The sequence below is a fragment of the Psammomys obesus genome, unplaced genomic scaffold (genome assembly GCF_907164565.1).
Source record: "Psammomys obesus unplaced genomic scaffold, mPsaObe1.curated_primary_1811, whole genome shotgun sequence".
Lineage (NCBI taxonomy): Eukaryota > Metazoa > Chordata > Mammalia > Rodentia > Muridae > Psammomys > Psammomys obesus.
Genome location: NW_026585895.1, coordinates 1,396,568 through 1,423,355, shown reverse-complemented (window position 1 = coordinate 1,423,355; position 26,788 = coordinate 1,396,568). Strand labels below are relative to the sequence as shown.

The following is a 26,788-nucleotide window of genomic DNA, read 5'->3' as shown; positions in this document are numbered from 1 at the left end:
CTTTCTAAAGAGGAAGTTAAAGACAGAAGAGTTCTCTTAAGACATCAAAAGACAAGGTGTTTTTGTTATGAAAAATTAGGTTCTTTGTATCCATCCAGCAGAGCACCTAATTTGGTTTCCTTTTGACTTCCACAAAACCATTCAGCCTGCCTTCACCAGACAAAACACAAGTCAGGGGAGCTGGTTAGATCAGGATTTATTTTATTCCTTGTTGGTTTAAAATGGCTAATCAGAATAAAAAAATTAAAGGGTCTCTGTATAGAGGCTGGGGTCTTCCCTGTTGAAAGGTCAGAACCCAGCTACCCCCTCTACCCAGCACCATATTGAGGTGGGCTAAGGGGTAAACCCCAGGGGACAACTGGAGGGGCTGAGGCCTGCCACTCCTTCTCTCTACCCCATGTTTGGCATATGATGAAAAATATTGCTTTTTGGATTCTTCTCTCCTGGCCTTGGATTGTAAGATCATTTTAACTGCAGATTATAGGGAAGCATTGAAGGGGTTTAATGAAGCCCACCACAATCCCTGTGTCCCGAGAATGGGGCAGGGTTGCCTGATGTTTCTTAAATTAGGCCAAGCTCTCTTCCTGATCTCCTACCATACCACCGTTGTGGAACTGTGACCCCTTTCTGGGGAAACTAGATGTCAATGAGCCTAGAAAACTAGCTCAAGTTCCTTTATCCAACCAAGAACCCAGACTTACCCAGGTTTCGTTTCTAATCACTCAGCACCACCAGAGGGTGCTGTTTCCTCAGTGGATAACTGGGACAAAAGAGAGGGAGCCATGGAGAAAAGGAAGACTTTAATGTCTCTCTTTTCCTGCTGGTCTAAGGAAAGGGAAGAATAAAGTCCCCTTCCTTATATATATATATGTGTCTATATATCCCTCCCTTGTTTTCCCATCCCAGGATAGATATATAATTTCTTTGATATTTATAATATATATATATATATGTACACACACACCTGGTAACGGAGAAGAGGAAAAAAATAGAATCCGTAACAATAATAAAAAAAATTATTTCTGGTTTAAAAATGATCTGGTTCCCTCCAGGGTGAGCAATTGCACAAATGTCCACTGAGTCTGGTCCAGGGATCAAGGAAGGGGAAGATCTTAAAAGATCAAAGGTGGAAGGGAGGGGAGGGTTGCCACCCCCAGTCTCAGGGCCCCAAGTCTCCTTAACCCCATGGCATTTTATAAAACAAGCCTCATCCTGTTGGAATCGGTGGTTTAAAAATGTCCATGCAAAGTAGGGGAGCCCCTTGAGGGAAGGGAGGTGGCCACCTGAGGCCCTTTGGTGTAGGTGCAGAGGTGTGGGGGAGGGGAGGCGCCAAGATTCACACAGAAATCTCATAAGTGGTACCACCCACCCCTGACACCTTCTTGACTCCTCCCCTCGTGGGGCTACTGAGAGGTGGCTGCCCTGGGCCAGGGGAAGCAGAGCCTATACTCTTGGGCTGTCCATTGGATTTGCTGTAGGTGGTCTTGAGCTGTACTTCATCTCTGGGGGGGAAAGAAGAAACAGACATCAGGAAAATGATGCACAAAATACGCACAAAACGCACACAAAAATGGTCTGATATGGGGGGAGGGGAGAGCTTTTCACATACTTTCTTACCCAAACAATCCAGTCCTTTTTACTTTATTGACATGCTTAAGATAAGGCTGACTCTCTTTGTCCCCAATTCATTCTTAACCACAGCTCTCACACACTTTTTGGCAAGTAAAACTTTGAGGAAGATAGTATTACAGGAATATTATCAGTCTTCAACATCTCAGGAGGGTTGTCCATAAGAGCAATCAACTATGAAACTGTTCTAAGGATAATATCCCAGGGCCTACAGTACACTACAGTCACGTTGAGATGAAGACCCAATGCCTCTTGCTACTTAAGCCGAACGAGGGGACAGAAGACAAATACTTACTTGGGGGTCAGTAATGGCTGCAGTGCTACTTCCTCTGTCTCAGAGACACCAGATGGGGCTTTTTGGCTGCTGTAAGACATTGATCGGCCCAGGTAGGGGGCAGTTGGGCCTGGTTCAGGGGACCCTAGTCCCCGGCCCCTTAGCCCATCTGGTTTGCCAAAGCGGGGTACAGCTGGGCGTCCCAGTGGAGTCTTGCTCAGGGGTGATCTCTTTGAGTCATCTGAGGAGGAACTAGTACGAGGGGCCTGGCCAGAGCCTGGTGTTGACTGAATGCCTGAGTCTCCCACACCTGGCTCTTCCTCACGTCCTGCAAGTGGAGGCGACTGTCGTAGCAGCTTCTCTCGCTCCTGGAGGGAGGCCACAATGTGGCGAGACAGATTGTCATAACGGACTGGTGAGGGCTCTCGGTGTGGTGGGCCGGTTGGCACCAAACGTGGATGCCTCTCGGCTTCCCGTTGCTGGGCCAGCCGGGCTGAAAGGAAGGGAGAGGTGTAGCCTAAAGGTGGGTCTGGCTCAGGCCCTGCCTGTACTGACTCAAAATCAGGGCTGTCTGAAGGAGTGAGGAGGCTGTCGTAAGATAGACTTCCATTGCGTGTCTGATTGGCCAGGCTCTTATAGGAGGTGGACGTGGTGCCCTCTGAACGAATGGACTGCAAGTGGCCCAGCTCAAAGCCCGTGCCCTGGGCTGACTTGAGGCTGGATGACCGTGAACCACTGGACAATGGATCAAAATGAAAGCTTTTGCCAAAAGTGGGAGACCGAAAGCTCTCTGGCTCCAAGCTGGGCTCTGAGCGGTAGCTGGGCTGGCGGCTGCTATCTGCAATTGAAGTTGGCTCCTTCAGACTGTCTCCACGACTCAGCTGTGGAAAATGAGTAAAACAGTCTTAGCACTCTTTTTGACAACTGCCAGACAGTAGAACTCAAACAGACACTGAAGAACAAATTATACACCAGTAGTACACTTCAAACTTGGACATCATGTGGTTTCTCTTAATGCAAAGCTGTGACTTGGAACAAATACCTCATTTTAAGAGGCAAGAAATGAGGCTTTCAGAGACTAGCTTGGCAGAAGTGGTTTCTGAAATCTGACTTGACTCTAACTGGTGTTTTTATCCTGTATGCATTATTGCTCCTTTTTTGATGAAAAACATAAAGGAATTCAATTCCATTAATGCCAATAATCAATAAATGCCCTTAATGTTTACATTCCCTCTTTTCCTTAAGAACTAGCGCAGCTTCTTAGAGTACACAGTACCTTGGCGCTGGAGGAATGAGGCATGGCGGCGGACGCACTGCTGCTGCTGTAACCTGGTCGATACTTGTACATGGTAGGTGTAGGGGGGCTGTCCTTGCCCAAGAGACTGCTATCTATGGGGGAACCCAGAGAGCACTACTTTACAAGTTCATTCTTTTAACTTCCATGGAGTCTCTAAAAGACATGGTAGAGTAAAGTAGACCTAATAAAAGCAAAGTCTAGAGAACAGTATTTTGCTGCAATTAGTCTTTAGGACTCAGTAGGGCCTGGTCCTTAGATACAGGCCTATAGTCCCATCTACTCAGAAGGCTGAAGCAGGAGGACAAGTGGTGAGCAGACACACACATGCAGGTCAAGTACCCACAGACACACAATAAAAATCTAAAACTAATGGTAAGGCCGGGTGTGGTAGTACATACCTTTAATCCCAGCAAAGGCAAAGGCAAGCAGACTTCTTTTTTTTTTTTCTTCATATTTTATTTAACTTTTTTTTTTTTTTTTTAATTTTATTTTTCTTATTAGTTACACGCAAGCAGACTTCCATGAGTTCAGTGACAGGCTGAACTACATTGTGCTTGTTTCTTTTTTGTTTTGTTTTTCGAGACAGGGTTTCTGTGTAGCGTAGCAGAACTGGAACTAACTTTGTAGACCACGCCTTACCTCAGACCCGCCTCTGCCTCCCTGGTGACCCACCACTAAAGGTGTGAGCCACCACTACCTGGGAGGAGGTACTGAATTTTTTTATTTTTATTTATTTTTTTGTTTTTGTTTTTTGTTTTTAGAGACAGGGTTTCTCTGTGTAACAGCCCTGGCTGTCCTCTGCCTCCCTGAGCACTGGGATTAAAGGCATGCACCAACACACCCAACTGATGATTTTTCTTTTTTTTTGAAGAGCAAAGATCTATACTAGTTTCAGAATTTTTAGTGGGCAAATGCAACAAACATACTAAGAAACTCTCTGATTCTTTTACTCAGAAAGTAAAAGCACTTGCCATAAAAGCCTAATGACCTCATTCAATTTCCAGAATCCATAGTAGAAGGAAAGAACCAAACTTCTGGAGGCTGTCCTTTGATCTACCTACCCCACCAAGCCCCATGCACAGATATAGTATGTAAGACTGTAAAAAGCAGTTCTCTGCAAAGTCTAAACCACTCCCCTGCTCCCTGGCCCCCCTCCTTCACTTTAAGCCATCCAAGGAAAACTACTCGAGTGTCATCTGCTGGGTGTCCTCAGCTCTAATTCTGAGCGTCACCTGCTGGGTGTCCTCAGCTCTAACTCTGAGTGTCCCCTCCAGCCCTTATGTTCTGAGCAGCTTACACGGCACCTCATTTCTGTCTTCTACCTCTACGATCTCCCAGATCAAGGCAGCCCTTACCCTCATTAGTACCCAGGCTGAGGTGGGTTCGCAGCCCTGTATATCGACTCAGGTCCGGCTTAGGAGGAGGTGGAGGTTCCGCATCTGCAGACTGGCTCTCCGTTATCTCTAGGCTTCCCTTAGACTAATAAATGAAAGGAGGAAATATCAGACTGGGAAACTGCAGTAAGATAACATTAAGTTGGCATTAAAGTACTGGGACAAGTTAGTTTGGAATAATAAAGAACAAAGAAAAGTTGAGCATCTAACATCTGAAAGATGTCTTCATGGACATGGAAAGAAACAGGCTCGGTATATATTGTCATTGAACTTGAAATCTAATAAAGAAAAGATCTGTATTTAAGTGACTTTAACACAAAGATGTACACTCAATGCAAGTTTCTAGCTCTTTGCAATGGGTGCAATTCTCTGGGTTTCCCTGGCTTTACTTCCGTATTGCTCACCTTAGTCCTCCTCAGTTCTCCCTGGATGCCATTATCCATGATCTTCACAGTTATCTGCCCATCTGACACTTCTGGTCGAAGGAAAGGAGGTCTGATTACAATGGTCTTCTCTTTCTTTGGTCTCCCCAAATACCTGTGTAACAAGAGTGAGAAGGCTTTCACTTACTATTTCATTCAAAATTTCTACTTGCACACCAAGTGTGAGCATTGTGCACATACAGTAAACAGGCATGGACTGAGGTATATAGCTCAGGGACAAAGAACTAGACCCCCATATTCACCATCAAAAACACCATCCCAACAATTTACTACCAAGGTTAGCACTAAACTAAGTGATCTGATTCAATGCGCATCTTCATCAAGAACAGGCTTTTCCAGACAGGCATCCAGCACGCCACCTTATGCATCCCCAGTTCTCAAGGGCCATTGACCACACTTAAAACACTATCCATTGAACTCAAGAAGTCACCAAGGGATCAACATGTCTCTGCCTTGTAGCTCTCGCCATTCTAAAAGCAAAACCACCCCAAAAGCCCATTTTCCATCAGACTTCCCTTATTCAGAACAAACCCAAAGGAGACAAAACTTTGCCCAAGAAGTCGAAGGCGTGGGTGTACCTGGGTGCTGGAGAACTGCAGAGGACGCGGCTGACATTGTTACAGCAGCCATTGGTGAAGGGGTTCACACCTCCACGGAATTTACCTGTAACCTGGTAGATAAAAGGAACTGGTGAGCCAGACTATGCCAAGAAGCAAAGTATTGTGCAGCCACTCTTTTGGGAAAAGACTTGACACTTGCGATGACGACGAATGGGGTTCTAGTTGACCTCACTAAAGCCGACCCCAAACATCAGATAAAATGGGGTTAGCTTTCTGAATAGTGACTAAAGTAGCCTACAGATGAACTCCCTTATGAATTGTTAATAGTAACTGCATATATCCTCTGCATACTAGCTATATCCAATACAGTATGATATATCCACAGATGAGAGAACACAGACTGCAAGGCAAAAATAAGCAATTAAGGTCACCTCCTCTTATGTGCTTCATAAAACCTGTCCCAGTTAGTTTCTATAAACCCACATATTTGTTAAAAGAATTACAGGGCCATTTCTCTCCCCCGCCGCCCCCCTTTTTGGCTTTTCAAGATAGGGTTCTCTGTGTAGCCTTGGCTGTCCTGGAACTCACTCTGTAGACCAGGCTGGCCTCAAACTCAGAGATCCACTTGCCTCTGCCTCCCAAATGGTGGGATGACAGACGTGTGGCACCACGCCTGGATTACAAGGCCATTTCTTAAGGTTATTTTTCATCCCCTTTTGGAGACAGGGTCCAAGTCCATCATCCTACTGCCTCAGCCCTAAGTAAGATCCCAGATGTGCACCACCATTCTCAGCTTTACTTTCCTAACGGAGGGCCTCGGCCTACCTCACTCTCTTTGCCACTACTATTACTCTCTATATCGTAACAGTAGTATTTGCTGATAGTCTGTTTGTGAAAGTGATATGCTCTTCACTAGTAAGGGCTTAACACATGCCCTGTTCAGTCCCCTGGTACCTGTTCATTGGTTGTGCGTCCCCTAGCCACCAGCACCACATGAAATCCTGTGAGGCCAGCTACAGGAATGAAAAATAAGCCAGCCACACACATCACTGCCATTCTGATTCCAAGTAGTCAAGGAAAAAAGAAAAATGTCACTTTGCTCTCCCCAGCTCTACTGTGACCACTTCTGCTTTAACTTTCCTGATTCAAGGACTTGACTTGTCCTCCCAACCCCATCCTACAAGCCAAAGGCCTTCAAGGATACGTGACAGCAGTGCGGACCTCTGAGAGTTCTTCCATGTGATAGAGGACATAAAGGAGGCCAAAGCCAAACACACCCATAATGTGGGCTGTCAGGGAAAGAAGGAAAAGGAAGAAATATCTGTAGTTCCTGCGACCGATACAGTTGTTCACCCACGGGCAGTGATGATCAAATTCCTAGGAGCAAAAAGAGACAGAATAAAAGCATCCCCAGAACATAGCACTAGGGTTGGCAGAGGCTGCCCCAGGCGAAGGCATCGGCCACCAAGCCTGACCACCTGGGTTCAATCCCTGGGACTCACATGCTAGAAAGAGACAACCAACCCCTGCTAGTGGCCCTCTAACATTCACATGTTTGCCAGGCACACCTATATACATACACACATGTACACACACACTCTCACATACACAAAAAGAAGACAAAAACCAAAATAACAAAAAAACAGTATTAGATCCCTTCTGTTGAAAAGAGGAACAAAATAATAAAACTTAAGTTTTACTTTTAGTAATTTATAATCATAATCATGTTCATCATTTAGTTACAAATTTTAAAGTTCTAAAAAAAATTACATTTACAATACTTAAAGCAGTTTCGATTCCTCTATGTTAACGGAAAGAATGACCTCCCAGAGGTTAGTCAAAGCCAAGTTCTCACGCTGATCTAAAGTTTGGCATGGTGCTACAAGTCTACAACTCCAATACTTAGGACACAGGAGAATGGCCACAAGTTTGAGGCCAACCTGGTCTATACACTATGTTCTAGGCCAGCCATGGCTAAGTATAATAAAGTCCTTGCTTTAAAATAAATAGATAGATAAATTCTATGGGACCAAAAAGGCAAATGTTGGCAAAACATTCAAGATTTATGAAAATAAAAATAAGACAACAAAGAATGATAGCTATGAAAACAGAACTAAACACAAGAACATGCTTTTTGTAGAAGAGATTAACACTAAGTAACCACAGGGTGGAAGGCTGAAGCTATGAATCCTGGGGTCAGAAAAGCTGTTGTTAAAGCTTCCCGGCGTAGTAACAGAGTTTGGTGCTGGCTCTCATGTGTGCTCCTCGAAATGCCATTTGATTCAGCTGGCCCGTGCACCTTTGGCAGCTTGACAGGGCTATGCTTCAGGAATCTACTCTACAGGCTACAAGGCTGGCTCAGTGACTAGAGTGTGCTGCTCCTGCAGGACCTGACATCAACTCACAGCACCACATCAGGTACTTTAGAAATGACCCAAATCAGGCTCTGGGAGGATCCTAACCTTTTGGCCTCCTTGGTCACTGGGACGTCATATGAAAACACCCACAAATACACATACACATAATTTAAAAAATGAATCTTTGATGAAAACAATTTACTCTAGGGGTGCAAAGATGGCCCCTGGGTCTGAGTCCAGCACCCATAGAGTGGCTCACAACCAACCATGGGAAACTCTAGTTCCAGGGGATCTAATGCCACCTTCTGGCCTCCTCAGGCAGGTATACTCAAAAATAGAAAAACAAAACTTTATTTAAAGTTTATTTTTAAAAAGAGAGTTGAAGAGATCTACAGGACTCAGGCTCCCTCCCCCACATGGATGCTCACAGATGTCTGTAACTCCATTTCCAGGGATCTGACTGACACCTGTTTCTGGCCTCCAGAATGCACACAGTGCCCAGGCAAAAGCATCCGTGTACATAAATAAAATGATAAAAACTGTGCTTACAAAGGAAACAGAGTGCACTCGACAGGACGGAAGCAGACAATGTGGGATGGACACCGAGGCTCACCTCCACGCAGTTGTCACAGACGCTGCAGTGGGAGCACCGGGGAGGGCGGTAGAAGCGGCAGGTGGCACACCACTTCATCCGCACCTGGATGCCCTTGATCTCCACTGTCTTGTAAAGGGGAGCGCGGAAGTCGTCTTCTTTGTCTTCGTCCTCTTCAGCTAGAGAAAAAAAGAACCTTTTAAAACAACTATGCCCAAACTACTGAGTACTAGGAAGACAGAATGTTTAAAACTCGAGTGTGCCATGAACGCAGTGTTTAACCCACTGGTGTGGGGCTACAGACAGCTGTGAGCTGTGAGTGCTGGAATTGAACTCAGGGTCTCTGCAGGGGTAATGTACACTCCTAACCACCGAGCTCTCTCTCTCTCTCTCTAGCCCCAAAACACAGTTTCTAAAGTCCTTCAACATAATGTTGTATTTTATAAATCACAGCTCACATCAGACTGCATGGCTAAAAATAAAAGTTTTCCCCTCATACAAGGAATAGCAAGAATACACATTCTTAATTAAAATATTTGTTATTTGTCATTATTCTGTGTGTGTAAGTGTGGGCAGAAGACAACTCTCAGGAATCAGTTCTCCCTTCACTGTGGGGTCAAGAAATTGAACGCATATTTATTTTCATTTTATGTACGTATGTTTGCCTGAAGTATATGCACCACATGGGAAGAGTGCCCCCATAGGCAGAATAGGGCATCAAATCCCCTGGAAGAAGAGTTATAGACTTGTGAGTAAGCATGTGAGTGATGGGAATAAAACCTGTGTCCTCTTTAAGACTAGCCTGTGTTCTTAGCCACTTAGCCATCTCTCCAGCACAATATAAATATTTCTTTGGGGTTTGTTTTTGTTTTTTTCAAGACAAGGTTTCCCTGTATAATAGCCCTGGCTGTCTTGGACCAGGCTAGCCTCGAACTCAGAAATCTTCCTGCCTCTGCCTCCCATATGCTGGGATTAAAGGCGCTCACCACCTCGCCCAGCCATAAATTCTTAAAAAAAAAAAAAAAAAAAGGAGTAATCTGTTAATGGATGCTGATACCCTTCCTTCCCCGGTCCCTACTTCCAGTGATGCTGCCTACAAGTGAATGCTAATTATCGTGTGAAAACACATTAATATCTTCTTTTATCTGTGTCTACATGCATATAAAAACTGAATGAAAATTTTATAGGGCTGGTGGAATAGTGCAGCCAATAAAGGAACTGGCTGTCATGCCTGACAGCCTGACTTTGGTTCCTGGGACTCATGAAGTGTAAGGAGAGAACCAACTCCATGTGTGCAAGGTGAACTACGACACACACATACAAAGTAACATATATATGCACACAGAAAACGGAAGTAGCCCTTTTCTGGCATGCAGACGGAATACTGTATATATAATAAATGAATTTAAAAAAAGTTTAAAAAATTAAGTAAATAAAAACAATTTTTTTAAAGTCTTTTTTTGACAGTTTCTCTGTGTAGCTCTAGCTGTCCTAGAACTCCCTCTGTAGACCAGAGTGGTCTCAAATTCATATTCCTCTGCCTCTGCCTCCATGAGTGCTGGGATTAAAGGCATGTACCACTGTACCCCCATGCAATTAACTGAAAATTAAAATTTACATTTAAGTAAAAATTATTTTTAAAAAACTCATGGTTTCTGCCTTTGAGAGGTTTACAGCCTAATGGGAAAGGGAGCCTGGGAACTATCAGCTGATACAGGTGATCGCCTCTCCATGTGCTACTGGACGCAGGTGAGGAAGCAGTTTGTTCTGCATTGGGAAGTAGGCTTTAAAAGAAAGGTACTGTGCTCAAGGAGGGCGCAATGGCACACACCTGTATTTCTAGTGCTCAGGGAGATGGAGGCAGGTGGATCTCTGTGAGTTCCAAGCCAGTCTCGACTACAAATGAGTCCAGAACTGCCAAGGCTACCCAGAGAAACCCTATCTCAAAAAAAAAAAAAAAAAAAAAAAAAGAAACCAAAGAAAAGGTGCTCAGAAAGTGACAGCAAATGCTGATTTTTTTTCCTTGGTCTACATAGTATGAATCTATCTTAAAAGATAATTTACCCACCAAAATACCTTTTCCCACAAAGAAATCTCTTGCTCCAAAAAGTAATAATACAGGCATTAAAAATGAAGTTTTCAGCCAGTCATGGGAACAAATACCTTTAATCCTAGAAGCAGTGGATCTCTTGTGCGCCACGCACAAGGTATTGGGTTCAATCCCCAGACTGGAAGAAATATATGCACATATAAAATGATGGTTTGTTTCTGATATATGGTCTTACTACATAGCCCTGGCTACACCGAAACTACATAAATCTGCCTGTCTCTGTCTCTGCAGACTGGGATGAAGTTGTGCAACCATGTCCAGCTCATACGCAAAAGCTTTCAGGGATGTAGTGCTGTTAAATAGGAGCTAAATACTGTAAATGATAAGGTGAAGGGTCAGAAATTCTAAGGCACCAAGCATTTGACTTACAAAAATTTCTGTGCTGAGATGACAGTGCATGGCTATGTTCAAGGGTTCTGGGGAAGTTGAAGTGGGACAGTTGTGTGAGCCCAGGTTTGAGGCTAGCGTAGGAGCAAAGGGAGATTCCATATATCCTTCTGTACTTGGCAATTTTAAAGTAATGACCTTAAAAATATCTTAAAAAGCCAGGCAGTAGGGCTGTCGGACTCTGTGGCCTGCTCTTTGATCACTTCCCCCTGGTATGTGTGGAGCAGCCTTACCAGGCCAAAGAGGAAGAGGATGCAGGCAGTCCTGATGAGACTTGATAGGCTTGGGTCAGATGGTAGGGGAGGAGAGAAGGACTCCCCTTTCTGAGAACTAGGGAAGAGGGAGGGAGGGTGGTACTGGGAGTTGACAAGGGAAGAGCTATGATTGGAACGTAAAGCGAATAAACCATAAAAATATAAACAAACAAACAAACAAACAAGCCAGGCAGTAGTGGTGCACACCTTTAATCCCAGCGTAGGAGGCAGAAGCAGACAGATGTTTTCAATCACCTTCTGATTGGTCAAAACAACAGCTAAACAGGCAATAGCAGGCCAGGAGAGGAAGAGACTGTGTGTGTGTGGTGGGAGGTGCAGGGAGGGGGGGGTTGCAGCTTCCCAGGACACAGATGTTCCCATGACACAGATGAAGAAGGAAGTGCCAGGGCAAGACTAAGAGGACAGATAATGGGCCGCGCATCTTCAAAGTAGGCCAGGCCAGAACTGCCAGGTTAGAATAGAGTATCTGCCCCGCTATAGGCCCAAAGCTATCATTAATACATATAAAGGTCTCCATTGTCATTATTTGGGAGCTAGCTCAAGCATAAAAAGCCTTGCATTTACATAATAGGCTACTAACTATCTGATGAATGAATGTTAATAACTCATTAAAAACATCTTTCCTTGGTTTTGGGGTACAAAGAGCCTTTTCTTACAGAAATCCCAAATGATCACTAACACTGAGGCAGGCTTTCAGAGCACAACAGCGTTCAGCAAAACCTCATCTCACTTGCTATCCCAAGTCTGATTAGAATATGATATCAGATGTGTGAGGTGTCATTAGTAACAATTTTTTGTCAGCTCATGGTCTCGCCATCTCTTCCTCCTGGTACTTCCTATTCTCATCCACTTTCCAAAGAAGAGCCTACTTCCTCTATGAGCAGGACTTCCAATACGCACTAGAAAGCATCCATTTCTCTGCAAATTTACTTTCAGCTTTTCCCATTCTATTTAGCTTCACATTCTTCTCTGACTCCATTTCCTCATGCTACCAACATGGTGGTCTTCTGTTTTGTAAAAGGTTTGCTTCTCCCTTAAAACAGCATACCATCCTCTACCTTCTTTGCTTAAAGACAAGAGGAAATCTAACACTTGCTGATTCTGCTTCCTCATTTTCCTTCAAACTGTAATTCAGCTCTATCTTTTTCTTATACACACATAAGTATACTTCTTGAACCACAATTACGATCAAGTTTTTGCCTGGTGATAGTGGCTCTCACCTGTAACTGCGGCACCCAGGAGGCTAATCCAGAACAAGGCCAGCCTGGGCTACAGAGGGAGACCCTGCCTAGAAAGTATCCTTTAAAGAATCAATTCTTAGTGACCAAAACAATGGAGATTTTGAGTCACTATACTACCAATAAGTCAGTCACTTCATGAATTCTCCTCGGCTTTCTCTTTCCTCTCTCCTCCTTCTTGTTCAATCCCTCTTCAATGGCTTTTTCCAATACGCACAATAAAAATGGCAGAACAGACCAGGTCTTAACTCATCTCTTTCCTAAGCTTACTCTACTTTCTCTAGAAAATCTTTACTCTTGCTGTTTCAAATACCATAGCTGCACACTCCTAAAACAAAGTATTTAACTCTCACATTCAATTGCCCACTGGGTACCAAGGAGTAGCTAAAAATTCATTATCTGGGTCTAAGAGAATAGCTCAATGGTAGAGTGTTTGTCTGGGCCTAGGCTCAATCCCTAGCACAGAAAAAAACAAAAGCAAATATACAGCCTATTCAGTTATAAAAAATCAGCATCCAAACCAGGTGGTGGTGGCACAAGCCTGTAATCCCAGCACTCAGGAGGCAGAGACAGAAGGATCTTTGTGATTTCAAGGACAGACTGCTCTACAGAATGAGCTCCAGGGCAGCCAGAGCTGTTACACAGCAAAACCCTGTCTTGAAAAACAAACAAAACAAAATTTATTTAATTTATCTCCCAAGTTATGAACCTTAAAACTACAACAATAAAACTCTCCTCTCCCATCTAAGTACCACAGAGGCCTAACCTTGCTCAGCTTCTGAGCTCAGACAAGATCAAGCATGTTCAGGGTTGGGTAGCAGCAGATTATTTTTCACTCTTTGCTCTACCCCATTAAGCTGTCATAATGATTCTGTTAAATCTACTTCTAAAAAAGCTGTAAATCTAGCCTTAAACTCAAATTTTTGCCAATGCCTATACACTGAAGATTTATTTTCTGTAAATTAAAGACCCCTTGGTATGAAAGAAAAAAAGCATAATGTATTTACCAGAAGCTTAATTGTTTAATTTAGCACATGGAAGTCCTTCACAGCTTGGCTCTGGGTTTCTTTTCTGTTCGGACCATAACACTACACTATATCCTCCAAGACTGATGACTTCACCATTCCAAAGGTACAAGTCTCTGTGTGCACTTCCTCAGCCTTCTGCTTGGTAAAGTCTTCTCACCATTCTTAGCAGTCCATTACCATTTCTCTGAGCAGATATAACTGCACCCAGGTCTAAGTTCTCAAAAGAACCTTACCCATACTTCCACTGTAGTTTGTACCTAACATCACTCAATCTACAAGCTCTAAATAAATTTCTGAATAAAAATCAAAGATTTGATCCAAAGAAGCAAACCAAAGCCACCTCCCATAATCAAGATGCTATTTACAGTTGGTAACTCTTGAGAAAGATAAAAAATTAATTTCTCCAATAGACTGACAGTAGGTATCAAGCCCAGGACCAATGGTAGTAATGAAACACAAAACAGACTCCAGTTTTATGTGTGTGTGCTTTTTGTTTTGATTTTCCTCTTTTTTTCCATAACGTTGGGTGAGTAGGGAAATGGGGGAGGACCTTGGAAAAGCCAAAGGATAAGAGTCTAATCAAACTATTAAAAAAACCTTAATAAAATTTAAATAATAAAAGGTTTGAACCAAAGTGAATCAAATAACTACTTATTGTGATATATTCCTGTAACAGTATCATAGAATCCTACAAGCCCAAAATCAACTGTTATGTGCCCAAATATTTTTAATGACAACTTACATGAAGCTTAAATGAAGAGTACAGAAAAATCTTACCTCGCGGGAAAATTCCTGGGTCCATAAACGTGGCCATGCTGAAATTGGCCAGCACAAAAAGAAACATAATTGCATTGTAGATGGGCACTGCAGGTGACACATTCAGGCTTAGTCCTGGACACCTGCAGAAAATAAAGAAAATGAAGACAGCCTCAAACACGTTGGGCAGAGAGACTCAGCCTCTGAGTCACACATGTAATTCTTAGGTGGTTTACCTCAGGCATCCCAAATTACCTTTATCCTTCCCATCAGTAGCCAAGTGTCCCATGAAATAATCTCTCCTGTGTTAAGTCCCTACATCAAGGTCTTGTTCTTCAGAACCTGCATAGCTTTACAATATGACTTATCTCCTTATAAACCAGACACAAGAACTAGGGATTGACTGTGTCTGAGCATCAGCTACACTCCTGTTTGGCGCAACCTAAGGGTTCTGGATCCATGTCCCACTGACCTGCACAACAGCCCGGGCAAGCACATGGACACTGCCTGCCTCTTCCATCTCCACAGTTAGCTCTGACCCAATCTCCACTGCCTTAGGTTTCTCCACTGTCACCTATCTAGAGGCGAATTTTCATTTGTTTGTTTGTTTATTTGTCTGTTTTCAGACATGGTTTCTCTGTGCAGTCTTTGCTGTCCTGGACTCCCTTGGTAGACCAGGCTGGCTCAGAGTTCCACCTGCTTCTGCTCCCCAGAGTGCTGGGATCACAGGTATGGGCCACCACAACCAGCTTAGAAGGTAATTCTAATGGTTGATAACTGAAAACAATAACAATACGGGTGTGGTAGTGCACACCTTTGTTCCTGGGGCGGGGGGGGGGGGGGCCGTCTCTGTGAGTGGATCTCTGAGTTTAAGGCCAGCCCCGATCTACAGAGACAGAGAGTTCCCGGACAGCAAGAGCAACACAGAGAAAACTTGTCTCAAAAAGACAAAATAACACAGACAAGAATGTACATTAGAACACAGAAATTAAGCAAGGCACAGGAGTGCACACCTGAAACACCAACACTTGGCATGAAGAAAGTACAATTGCAGTTCAAGATCCATGTGGCCTATAGCAGAAACAGTGTTCACTCTGGCAGCACATATACTAAAGTTAGAATAATTTAGATTATCATGGCCTCTATGCAAGAAAAGCATGCAAATTTGTGAAGCACTCTATACAAAATAAAGGACAAAGGACTGGATTTCTCCTGACATCTGAAGATGGAGTCAAGAACAAGAGAAAAAAGTAGCCAACTACAGATCAAAGAAATCTAACCCCTACAGGGGGGAACTGACCACACATATCCAGCATTCACAGAACTCAAATAATGAGGGGTGCTTTAGGTATCTTTGACAAGAAAGAGAAAAGTGTGCTACTCTAAGTCTGAGTTCAGATTCTTTCAGAACCATACTCTGAATATAGATCGGCTGTCTTGACTTTTCAGGAGTTCACACTTCTGTGTGAACCTCTTCTCCCACCTCAGAGAGAACTTCCTACTCACTACAAGACAGTGGCTAAATACCCTAATCTGCCTCGTGGTTGAGAACTTAATCTCTAGATTCAGGACAGCATCTGCCCTTGTCCCTTTTACCCGGACAGTCAGAAGACAGGAAGAGTTTAATGACGGAAAAACAAACTAGGATAATAAGACAACATTCTAGTCTGAAATACAAGAGCCAAGAAAGATGCTCAGTTCCCACTAAAACAAACAAACAAACAAAAAACCACAATTCTAAATAGTGAGCCAGGACAATTTAGAAGCAGTGGGCTTCTTAGTAAGATTTAAATAAACCAATGAGACACAAATCTTTATCACCGCTATCCAGTTTTTCAAATTCAGCCAACCATTTAAAAATTTAAATACTATTTATGAGTCAGGCTTTGCAGACAGTAAACATCAATAAATTCATTGCTTCTTTTTCTTGGGAATCAAAATAATAAAGACAGATGTCAAAGTGACAACAGCCCTCAGTCAATTTCACACTAGTATCACAGAGACCTATAGAGTGTGCTTCTCTGTACAGCTCTGGAGTAAAACTTAAGAAGGAAGAGTCCCTGCTGAGCCCTACTGGAAGTCTCACTCCCTAGGTTTCTTAGGAGGGAAAGAGAGAAACTGCAAACCAGTCATCCAGGTCAGAGCCCCTCCCTAGTACTTAGCTGTCCCTTCAATTTCCGCCTGAGGAAGAAGAGAAAGGGTGACTCACTTCACTCCTACAGCCTGGGAAGATAATTACAAGGAAGACTAAATTAAATCTTAAGAGCACTGAGGTGCTGTGATTAAAAGTTCTTAGAACTGGTCACTGCAGCCCCTCACTCAGCATCCAATCTGGGTCTTTCTTCTTCTCCTTTCCTCCCACCTCACCTGTTTTGATTTGTGTTTGAAAGAAGGCCTCAGGCCTGTTCATGCCACCTATTCCACCCTGGAATACCCTCACCCTACGGAACTCCTCAGGAGGCCTGCTTTAGCCTCCTGAGTGATAGTATTACAGGCTGTGCCACCACACCTGGCTCTACTCTTCATCTTTTAGATCCCACCTTTTCTTCAGTTTCCAAACAAAATAAATCATCCAATTCCTTTACCTCCAAACCTCTCAGTACATCTCAGTGAGTGTATAATTGTGGAACTGAGTCTATCTACTGTCAAAATAAAGACTGTCCCCAGTGACAGAATGTCTAAGTGATTCAATAATTTACCGTCATGAACAGTATCTCCTATATTTAGATTCACTACTTCTAGATGAAGGAATAACCAGCCTCAACAGCCTGTTTAAGCCATACCCTATATTCCATTTGTCTTGAGGAAAGTCTTTCTATGCTTCAGCACTCTGCCAGATTCCAAGATGACCACAGCAAGTGGCCTGTTTGAATTAGTTGCCTTGATGGAGAAAGATGCAGCTAGAGCTAAGCAGAGAAGTTAGGACTTGTCCTTGGCTCTGTAAGTGATAATCACAGAGCACAAGAGAAGTTTAGGGAGTGGCTGCAGCTCAGAAGACTGACTCACTGATGGGATTCCCAGACATACACCACCCCAGGTAGAACAGGTTCTTCTGCCCACCCATTCATTATGCCTATTTTCAATGCCAAGTACAAGGGATGTGGGGGTTTCAATATACACTCTCCTGAAATCCTGCTACCTAGCATTTCTAACCCTTTCTACTACTTGAAAGAAAAAAAAAGTTAAATTCCTAGAAAGAAAAAAGTTAAGTTTTAGTTTCTAATCCTGTCTCAGTTCACAAGAAAGTCTTACACTTGCTACTTTAGTTGTACAATACACACATGAAAATGAAGGAGAATGTCTGAAAAGATGCTAAAATTCTTTTTTGGGAGTGAAGGGAGGTTTGAGCAAGGTCCTCACTATGGGGCCAGGCTGTTCTCTTACTCAAGAGACGAGCTCGACTGCCTTCCAAATGCTGAGATAAAGGCATGTGCCATGCTTTGTCTCTAGAATTCTTCTTAAAGCAGCATGTATAATACTGAGGATTCACTTGACAGAAGACCCAGAACATCACCACTGTCGTCAGTTTCTATCCAGCTCTTTCATCCTTGACCCACTCCCTATGTGAGATGCTAATTCAGGGATACTTAAACCCGAGGCAAGAAGCTCCTGAAGAACAGGCCCACACTCTCCACCCACTCCTAGCACACTACCTGAGCATCTGTTTAGTGTTTCCTGATGAGAAGGCTGAAATGGAGACCCCATTTCCAGCCTAGAATTTCATCAAGGAATGCTTTCTTCAAGATCCCATGGGGAAAAAAAAAAAAAACAAAAAACAATTTGTCCTCTGAGAGGTTCATATGTTTCATTTTTGTACTTCTAAACCCTGTAATTCCTATCAAGCGAGCCACGTATGCTGCAGGACCTGGGCACTTATTCCTGGATGAGGAAAAGCCCGTGGAAAGGAAAGGAGCAACCAGGGCTCAATTAATGCCCCAGATCATGCGGTTGTTCCCACTCAAACCAGGTGCTAACACCTCCACAGGTATGACAGGGGGAAAAAAGAAAAGTCAGAAGTTGCCCAACTCTGTAGATTGAAAGGTTGGAATAGAGCTGAGGTAGACTCACAAAGAAAGCAGACTGCACCACAGATAGGACCCTGGAAAGACCATCTGGATTACTAAATGCTCTCTATTCTACCGAAAACACGATCTCCCTACCTCTTACTCCCCAACCTCAGAAATGAAAATTTGAGACTCTGTTATTATAGAACACTTTAGAGAAGATCAATTTAATGATTCCCAACGATGCTGTCAGGAGCTCTCAGGTCTCAGGCAGCCTGGGAAGGTAAAAAGGGAAACCCCAACTAGCTGGACTTGTATAAATTAGCCTCATTTGAACTGCAGCATTCCCAATTTTTAATTTATGTACTGAGATTCCATGTAAGAAGCCATCCAGAAGAGTTCACAAGGCTGAAATAAACCGATCCAGTTCAACATCTTCTTGATAGTAAGAAAGGAAGAACTGAAGTCCAGAAACATTAACGAAGTGCCAAACTAGGTCTCCTGCCCTCCAGAGCCAGGCATGGTGACACTTATCTTTAATCCCAATACTGAGGAGGCAAAGGCAGGCAGATCTCTACGAATCTGACGTCAGCCTGGTACAGACAACGAGTTCCAAACTAACCAGGGTTACACGGTGAGACTCTGTCTTAAACAAAAAGTAGCCAGAGGTGGAAATAAAGGCACACACCTTTATTTCCATCATTCTTTGAGAGAGAGGCAGGTGGAGCTGAGTTCAAGGCCAGACTAGTCTATAGATCCAGTTCCAGGACAGCCATGGTTGCACAGAGAAACCTTGTCTTAAAAAATAAACAACAAAAACTATTAAACTACCAAAGATGGGACCCAGAAGCAAATTCTATTAAACTAACCAGGAAAGGGTGTGTTTACTTAAGCAGATACTCTCCTCCCCAAACAGTGGAGAGAGAAATGAATTAAGACAGAATGCTCACCATTCCTGTCAGGCTTTAGTCCTGAACAAATGAATCCAATGAGGAGGAGGATCAGCTCTAGGGAGAAGAACCTCAACTACTCTTTGCAGACTTCACTGGGGCAGAAAAGTGTCATTATTTCTTTGATGACCAGACCTAACTGGTAATTTCTGTTCATAGCTTTCCCTACTTAACAAAGAAGCATGGAGGGTAAATTGTTCCTAATGAGTTGAAGCCTACATACCTCTACTAATTACGTCTGCCAGCTGAAAGAAACTCTTCCTCCTGCTCCCCATCCTCTGGGTCCCAAAGTAATTACCACCTGGGACCTAGACTGATGTAAGAGCCACTTGTAACCTGCTGAGAAGAACAGGAGATTGACAGAGCACTTACAGACTTATGGCCCCACATAGATGTGGGTTCAAAAAGAGCCTTCTTGATCTCTCCATTTCAAATTCTTTTCATGTGGCACCCAGTTTTAAACAGTGTTTTCCAAGGAACCGACCCTCAAAGAGGGAGACAGCAGAATGCACAAAAGAACCATTCTTGAGAACAGTGGTGCCTCAGCCCAGAAGTATGCTTATTTAGGAGATGCTTCAGTCAGAAAAGAGACTCTCAGAAGTAGCAAGAGCTAGATGATGGCGATAGCGATGGCTCCGTTGTTAAGGGCACTGTTGTTCTTCCACATGACCAAAGTTTAATTCCCACTGTCCACATGGCACTCATACAACCTCCTACAACTCCAGTTCCAAGGTACCCAGGCCACTTTCTGGCCTGGCTTCTGAGGGCACCAAAACAAAAACAAAACACAGCTAAGTGATAAAGCGCTATCAACAAAGTGCTTATGTCCACAGGGTGGACAAGTGAGACTTTGGTAAGAAAGGGAAGCCCAGACATTGATCCTGTGGAAACTAATGATGGAGGATTTTCACCTGTGATTTTAGGCAATTCCAAACAATTCCAAATAATCCAAATTCCAAATAATCAATAACATCCTCCATTTTCTCCCACACTAAAGGTGTAGTTTAGTGTTAAAAATACCTAGCATACACAAGGCCCTAGAGTCAATCCCTAGCACCACGAAAACAAAGCACTTTTGCGGCAGCTGCTATAACAAGAGGGACCCTACTCAACTAGCAGCAAAAAAAAGAAGAAGTAGGCTAAATCGCTTCAACTGTCAGTAAGACAGTGCCTGTCAGGACAATTCTTTCTAGGCAAACTGGTATAACAAGCCAAGCGCTTCCAGATTAACAAATTAAAATGAGAATTTTGCATGTGAGATCGCAACAATTTGAGAGAGAGAGAGAGAGAGAGAGAGGAGGAAAACAAACAAACAAACAAACAAAAAAACCCTTACTCCCCTGAACACTTATCTAGAAGAGCTTGACTCCCAAAGGGAAACAGACATTCCCATCAGGCAGGCTAAGGTATTAACCTGATCCGGTTACATAGCTCTCCTGATCCAGCACAACTGCCACTAAAACACAAAGATAGAAAGGTCCCTTGGTTAAATTTTTTATTTTGCTTATGCCAAAAACAGCAAAATTCAAAACATGTCTAAAGAAGCACACCATCTTTTGCTACTCAGCATATCAAGAGCAGAAGATGAGCTACAGGTGAAAAGATAACGAAGAATGAAGATCTTGGTTCCCTGATCACTCCAAGAGGTGCAACTGGAATGCTTCCTCAACAGCTCAACAGTATAAAGCCCAGAAGGATGGTACAGACTCATAAACTGCTAACAGAAAAGATACTAGGTGGCCACAGGTGGGACAGGAGAAAGGGAAAATTCATAATCTCCCCCAGTAAGACAAGTGCATGAACAAAGTCTTAAGATCCTAACTAGGATGGCTACAGACCCTAGATTGTAAGAAACGTATCTTTGAAAGCCATCTACCTTCCCCATTAGAACTAATGAACACAAGAACTCCCCCTCTTCTTAGTAGGAACTAACACAAATGACTCTACTAGCATTTTCTTCCTAAATAAAGCTCGTTCTTTCTGAGGAGCCTTTACTTCTCCAGACCTTAGCTCTTACAGTATAAAGAAAGCATCTGGGTAACACTAAAAACCAAAACTGTCTCATTAGTATATCTTAAACCAATTCTCACAGTGCTCAGAAACTAATACAAGAGGCTCATGAATTTAAGGTCAGCCTGGGCTATATAGCAAGATCCTGTCTAAAAATTCTCAAATCTTGAAAGCAGTTCTGGCAGAGCAAGGTAAAATTAAGGGATAAGATCTAAGAATTCAGGGGGCAGAGGGAAGATTGACACAGATTTGAGGCAGCCTGGTCTACTTAGGCAATTCCAGGCCAGCACAGACAACATAGTGACACTGTCTCAAAAAGGAAAAGACGGCGACTGTGGCAGCAGCCACGCTTCTCAGGTTCACAATCTCTATACCCTGTATGCCAGACATCCGAGTGTGACTGATTGCTACTTGAACAGACTTAAGTCAGCACGACCTGGTGGTACAAGCCTTTGCTCTCAGCATTTGAGAGGCAGAGGCAGGAGGATCTCTGTGAGTTCATGGCCAGCCTTGTCTACAAAGCAAGTTCTAGGACAGGCAGAACTCTACAGAGATCGTGTCTCAAACAAACAAACAAACAAACAATGCAGTAAGATTTAATTCTATTCTAGTTGCCTTCCTCTAGTTTAAGTTCTTCAAGCCTCTCTGTTTTCCTACTTCCTTCCTAGTTTAGTATCACCTGTGATGGAACTAGATAGGAAAACATGAAGAAATCTATGATTCCCAATGACAGGAAGCAGAGGAAAGTAGAAACAGCATCAGAGTAAGGACAGGCATCTATTTGGCCTTCCAAATAACTAATGAAACTGAAGAAATAGTCTTCATTTCCCATGGACCCTCCCACCCTCAAATGCTTCTGGGGAGAAAACTCACGTAAAGGCAAAGAAGAGTGTTGTAGCTCCCACTAGAAATATGGCGGCTGCTGAGACCGGTACATACTTGCTGGGTTTGAACCTCTTTCCAGACTCTGCGGGCATGTTGGAGCTCTGATGAATGATGTGCCCTGCCGCATAGCCCAGGCCCACGCAGCGGCAGAACAGACAAGAAAATGGGATGAGGGAAACAGAGAGGAAAGAAACTGGAGAAAACAGAAAATGTAAAATTATCACCCTTCCCCCTCCCAAATAAAAATGAAGGTCAAAAGATCTCAGATGAAGGAAAGCACATGGGAGGGGGAAAGGTGATTTCAATTGATTAACAACCACCTCCGCAGAACAAAGTAGAAAAGGAGATTAAGAAATACAACTTGTACAATTTAAAACTTGCAGACAAATAGGCTGCACGCTTGCAAACAGTTGCGGGTGGAAAGCATGGAGAGTCAGGCAGAGCAAGGTATAGCTCATGGATGAAGGCAGGTCTTCAAATGGAGAAGAGTGTCAGGGAAAGGCCCTCCACAACAGCACACTTCCAAAAATATGAGCAGCACCTAAAAGGTGTGCCCTGGGTTTCTAGCTTAATCCAAGAAGGAACGTGGGGTCTCTTCCAGCTTTAAAAAGAAGCCGATTTTGTTTTTTAAACTACAGTCCTTGTCGCTTTTCGGCAGCCTTCTCAATGCCACCACTCTCACACCTTGACTTCACCAGGGCTAGTCATCTGGCAATGGTGATTTAATTTTATTTATTTCTCCTTGATGGCCAAAGTTGGACAACAGCTGTTCCGAGTTGAGTTGTAAATCCTTTTCTTTGAAGGGGGAGAAAAAACAGACAGCAGTACTGTCCGTTTCAATCTCTTCTTGTTATTCCCAAGTCCTTTAAGGACTCCATTTCCCATAGAGTTCATGAAAAACCAAAAGGAAATTTAAAATCCTTGAAGCCATGTCCTTTCCAATAAGCAGAATAAGATGGAGTCAGGTTCAGCTGATAACAGTTTAAAACATTACTGTAGGTAAGTAAAGTTCCAAAGATGTCCCTGTTTCCAGGTTGGTCAATGTCTCTGATCTTTTGTCTTCAATCGTGGGCTTCCTGAATGTAGAGTTCAAGTGGGATACAGTCCTTTACCTGGAGAAAATCAAATATCTTTTATCAAAAAAAAAAAAAAATTCTTTCATATTTCTTAATAACACGGCTAAAACCACACAGGCCACTGTTAAAAGTTGTCTTTTGAAAGAAAGAGTATTTTCTACTTATGTGGGAATAAACTCTAAATGGAGAAGAAAATACATTCAGAGTCCTTTACCTTTTTAAGGGCTACTCTGATCGAAAGGAGGAGAACCTAGTCTTATCTGACCTAAGGTCATCCAAGGACTAGCTTTTATAAGCCCATCTCTCTAGACAAAAGTACAGTAACACATAGCAACAATACAAAAATCTAAAAACAAACAAGGACACAAAAGTGAATCAAGAGCACTACAGATTTCTCTTTGGACAAAGAGAATATTTATTCCTACATTGAGGAAAGGACGCTTAAAAATAGGACAGCAATTATCATTTTCTTTTTCTGTGTCTCTTTCTATGCCTATGGCTTTTAGCTACAACACCAGAGAGGCACAAATTCAATTTTTGGCCCTTTGGAATCATCTATTAAGGGTCCCAGGCAAGAAACAATCTTGCCCCAAAAGGTTATGAGAAATGAGTCCAACAAAGAGATTGATCCTTTTCTTCCATATTCAGGATTTTTAATTCCTAGCACTGGCCTATTAGTAGGTAAACTAAGCTCCCCTAATCCAGCATGATTAGAGGAGCGATTATTCCTGTTGGTCACAGTAACAAAACAACACGAGCACCTTAATTCTCTGGGTGCTTCTCATCTGGTGATCTCAAAGCACTTTACTCACATTAGGTACTGTCAGAGTCCCTTACCCTAGCTTGTAAAATTGAAGGCTAGGGAAGGCCTGAGGCCATTCCACTGAATCACTTGGGTAGCCAGGCTCAGAGCTCAAGAGTCTAACTGCTGACACAGACCCTTCCTACCACACTACATGCCTAATGATAACTTACCATCTACAGACCAAGATTACTCCTTACGTTAGAATTTTAAATGAAAGCAGCGCTATTCCCCACTATTTGATACCAATAAAAAAACATCGAAAGATCCAGACAATGAAATACAAACGTGTCCTGGAATTTATCACTTCTTTTCTTAACTAAGACATAGAAGGCAAAGGAGCCAGTTACCGTCACCACTCAGTCATGGTGGTGAACGCCTTTAATCTCAGCAGAGGCAGGTGGATCTCCAAGCCACCCTGCCATGCATTGCTTCCAGGCCAGCCGGGCTACATAGTGAGACTTTGACTCAAAAGGAAAACAAAACAAAACCACAATGAAGACCCAAAGATTGCAGTAAGTTTTTAAGGTCCTAAAAGCCAGATCCTATTCAGTCCTGATTTTATGATTATTTTTGTTTTCTAAATTAGGGCCTATATCTTTTTGTTTGTTTTTTCGAGACAGGATTTCTCTGTGTAGCCTTGGCTCTCTTGGAACTCACTCTGTAGACCAGGCTGGCCTCAAACTCAGAGATCTGCCTGCCTCTGTCTCCGTGGAGTGCTGGGATTAAAGGCGTGTGCCACTATCATCAACTGGAACCAGCACATTTCTTGCTATGTAGACAGTACAGCAGATGTTTTCCTCAAAACTCCAAAGATTAAAGGACGAAAATTACTTAAACAGCCTGGTGCTGGTGGTGCACGCCTTTAATCCCAGCACTCCAGAGGCAGAGGCAGGCGCATCTCTGTGAGGTCAGCCTGGTCTACAGAGTGAACTCCAGGACAGTCAAAGCTACACTGAGAAACCGTCTTAAGAAAACAAAAAAGAAAGAAAATTACTTAAATATTACAGAGTTAATCAGCTTGAATCCTATACTATTGCAATCACATTTACTACAGAATAAAAGCCACACAGATTAATACTGCCATGGTACAGCCGACATTGAAGGCCATGCAATTTTGGAACCACATACTGAGAAATAAATGAGCCCATCATTTGAAATGTTAGGATATCTATTAGAAGGGACAATATAAAATAATTTATTAGGTATAAATAACAATACCAAGTCCCAGCAAAGGAATGTGGTACAGAAAGATAAGGGGTGAAACCAGAAGGGTGAGTATGGTTCATCAGTCACACTCTGGTGGATCCACACCGGTATCACCAAAGTGCACAAGAATGTGTATGACACATGCTGACAGATGGGAGGAATCACGGTGTGAGAACATGTATGTATAAAACAAACAATACAGAGCCAGGTGTGGCAGCCCTCGCCTTTAATCCCAACACCTGAGAGGCAGAAGCTGACAGACCTCTGTGAGTTAGAGGCCAGCTAGGTCTACAAAGTGTGTTCCAAGACAGCCAAGGCTAGAGAGATCCTGTCTCAAAACAACAAAAAACCTTACAAAGCCAACAATTCAGGATATGTAGTTTGAAGGCTTTAAAGGTTTAATACCAGCAGTTCCTTAGGAGCAATGCCACAGACAGCACATGTATTATTTGTTAAAGTAACTAAGCTCTATAGCACAGTAAACTTGAATATACAGTAATGGAGATGCCATACAGAATAACGCACACAGCTATGAGAAAAGACCCATGCCGAAGTTTAAGGAGTGTTTTTGTTGTTGTTTTTCCCTTCAGAGACAGAGGTAGGTATCCTCTGTCTCTGTCAACAGAATTCTTACCAACGTTAGGTGAATTTCTGTGTGATGACCACCAGAGAGATCTGATAGCAAGCAGGCGCACACTGGGATAAAAGGATGGAGATCCACACCTAAGATTATCCCGGACCCGATGGCAATAACCAGGAAGTTAATCCAAGACGACAAGAAAGGCAATGTAACATGTATCTGATTCTCCCGACTCCTTCTAATAACTTTAGTCACTTTCTTGTTTGTCATTTCAGCGGTTTCATTGGGCCAACTGAGGAGCTTTACTCCTCCCCAGGAACAGACTCCTGGAGATAAAATATCGTCCAACACAGTCAAGCTCCACTTATAAAAAGTACAAAGTACTGACGGCATGGAGCACCTGGCTGGTGGGGGTAGGGAGAAGCGGCAGTCGGAGGGGAGAAAGAACAGGTAGCCACAGGACGAGGCTCTGGCCAACCTAAGGACCAGCGGAGCGCAGGGCGAGGGGCCTGAGCCGCGGAGCCGCGGAAGGGGAACAGGACCGAGCTCCGGGCAGCGGCCGGAGCTGCCCAGCCCCTGGGCCACAAACCACGGAACCCACCGCGCGCAGGGCCCGCCGGAGCCGAGAATCGTGGGCCGGGGGCGGAAGGGGCGGCGGCTCCGCGCCCGGGCGGCCGGGCACCAACCGGCCCCGCGCCCCGGAGGCCGCGGCTCCCGGACCCTGCGGCCGCCCGTTTCGGGGCCCGCGGAGCCCGGCGAGGGGTAGGGCCTCACCTCCGCCCCTCCGCGGTCCCCCCTTCCCTAGAGGTCACTCTCCCCTCCCACCTCGCCCGCCCGGCACTTCCGGTTCCGCAGGGGCCAGCGTCTCCGGGACTCACCCGCGGCGCGGTGCCCGTGGCCGCCACCGTCGTCGCCGCCGCCGCCTCCCAGCG

The 26,788-nt window shown here is 43.7% G+C and overlaps 2 protein-coding genes across 2 annotated transcripts in view; both read right to left on the bottom strand.

Moving 5' to 3' along the window:
• Window positions 1-179: 179 nt before the first annotated feature.
• Zdhhc5 (zinc finger DHHC-type palmitoyltransferase 5) lies at window positions 180-22,534 on the bottom strand. Its single transcript, XM_055599937.1, has 11 exons — window positions 22,178-22,534; window positions 14,362-14,483; window positions 8,568-8,725; window positions 6,802-6,974; window positions 6,552-6,654; window positions 5,616-5,707; window positions 4,999-5,131; window positions 4,556-4,679; window positions 3,180-3,292; window positions 1,925-2,784; window positions 180-1,502 (listed from the first exon to the last, which is right to left on the bottom strand). Exons 1-11 carry the CDS (start codon window positions 22,279-22,281, stop codon window positions 1,337-1,339), a joined length of 2,148 nt encoding a protein of 715 aa, XP_055455912.1. The 5' UTR covers window positions 22,282-22,534; the 3' UTR covers window positions 180-1,336.
• The window catches only part of LOC129671447 (uncharacterized), a 4,833-nt gene continuing 500 nt past the window's right edge, over window positions 22,456-26,788 (bottom strand). The window contains exons 2-3 of the mRNA XM_055600437.1: window positions 25,911-26,657; window positions 22,456-23,301 (exon numbers count right to left, since the gene is read on the bottom strand). Coding sequence (XP_055456412.1) covers window positions 23,251-23,301; window positions 25,911-26,657 — 798 coding nt within the window. The 3' untranslated portion in view covers window positions 22,456-23,250. The remainder of the gene's footprint in view (window positions 23,302-25,910; window positions 26,658-26,788) is intronic.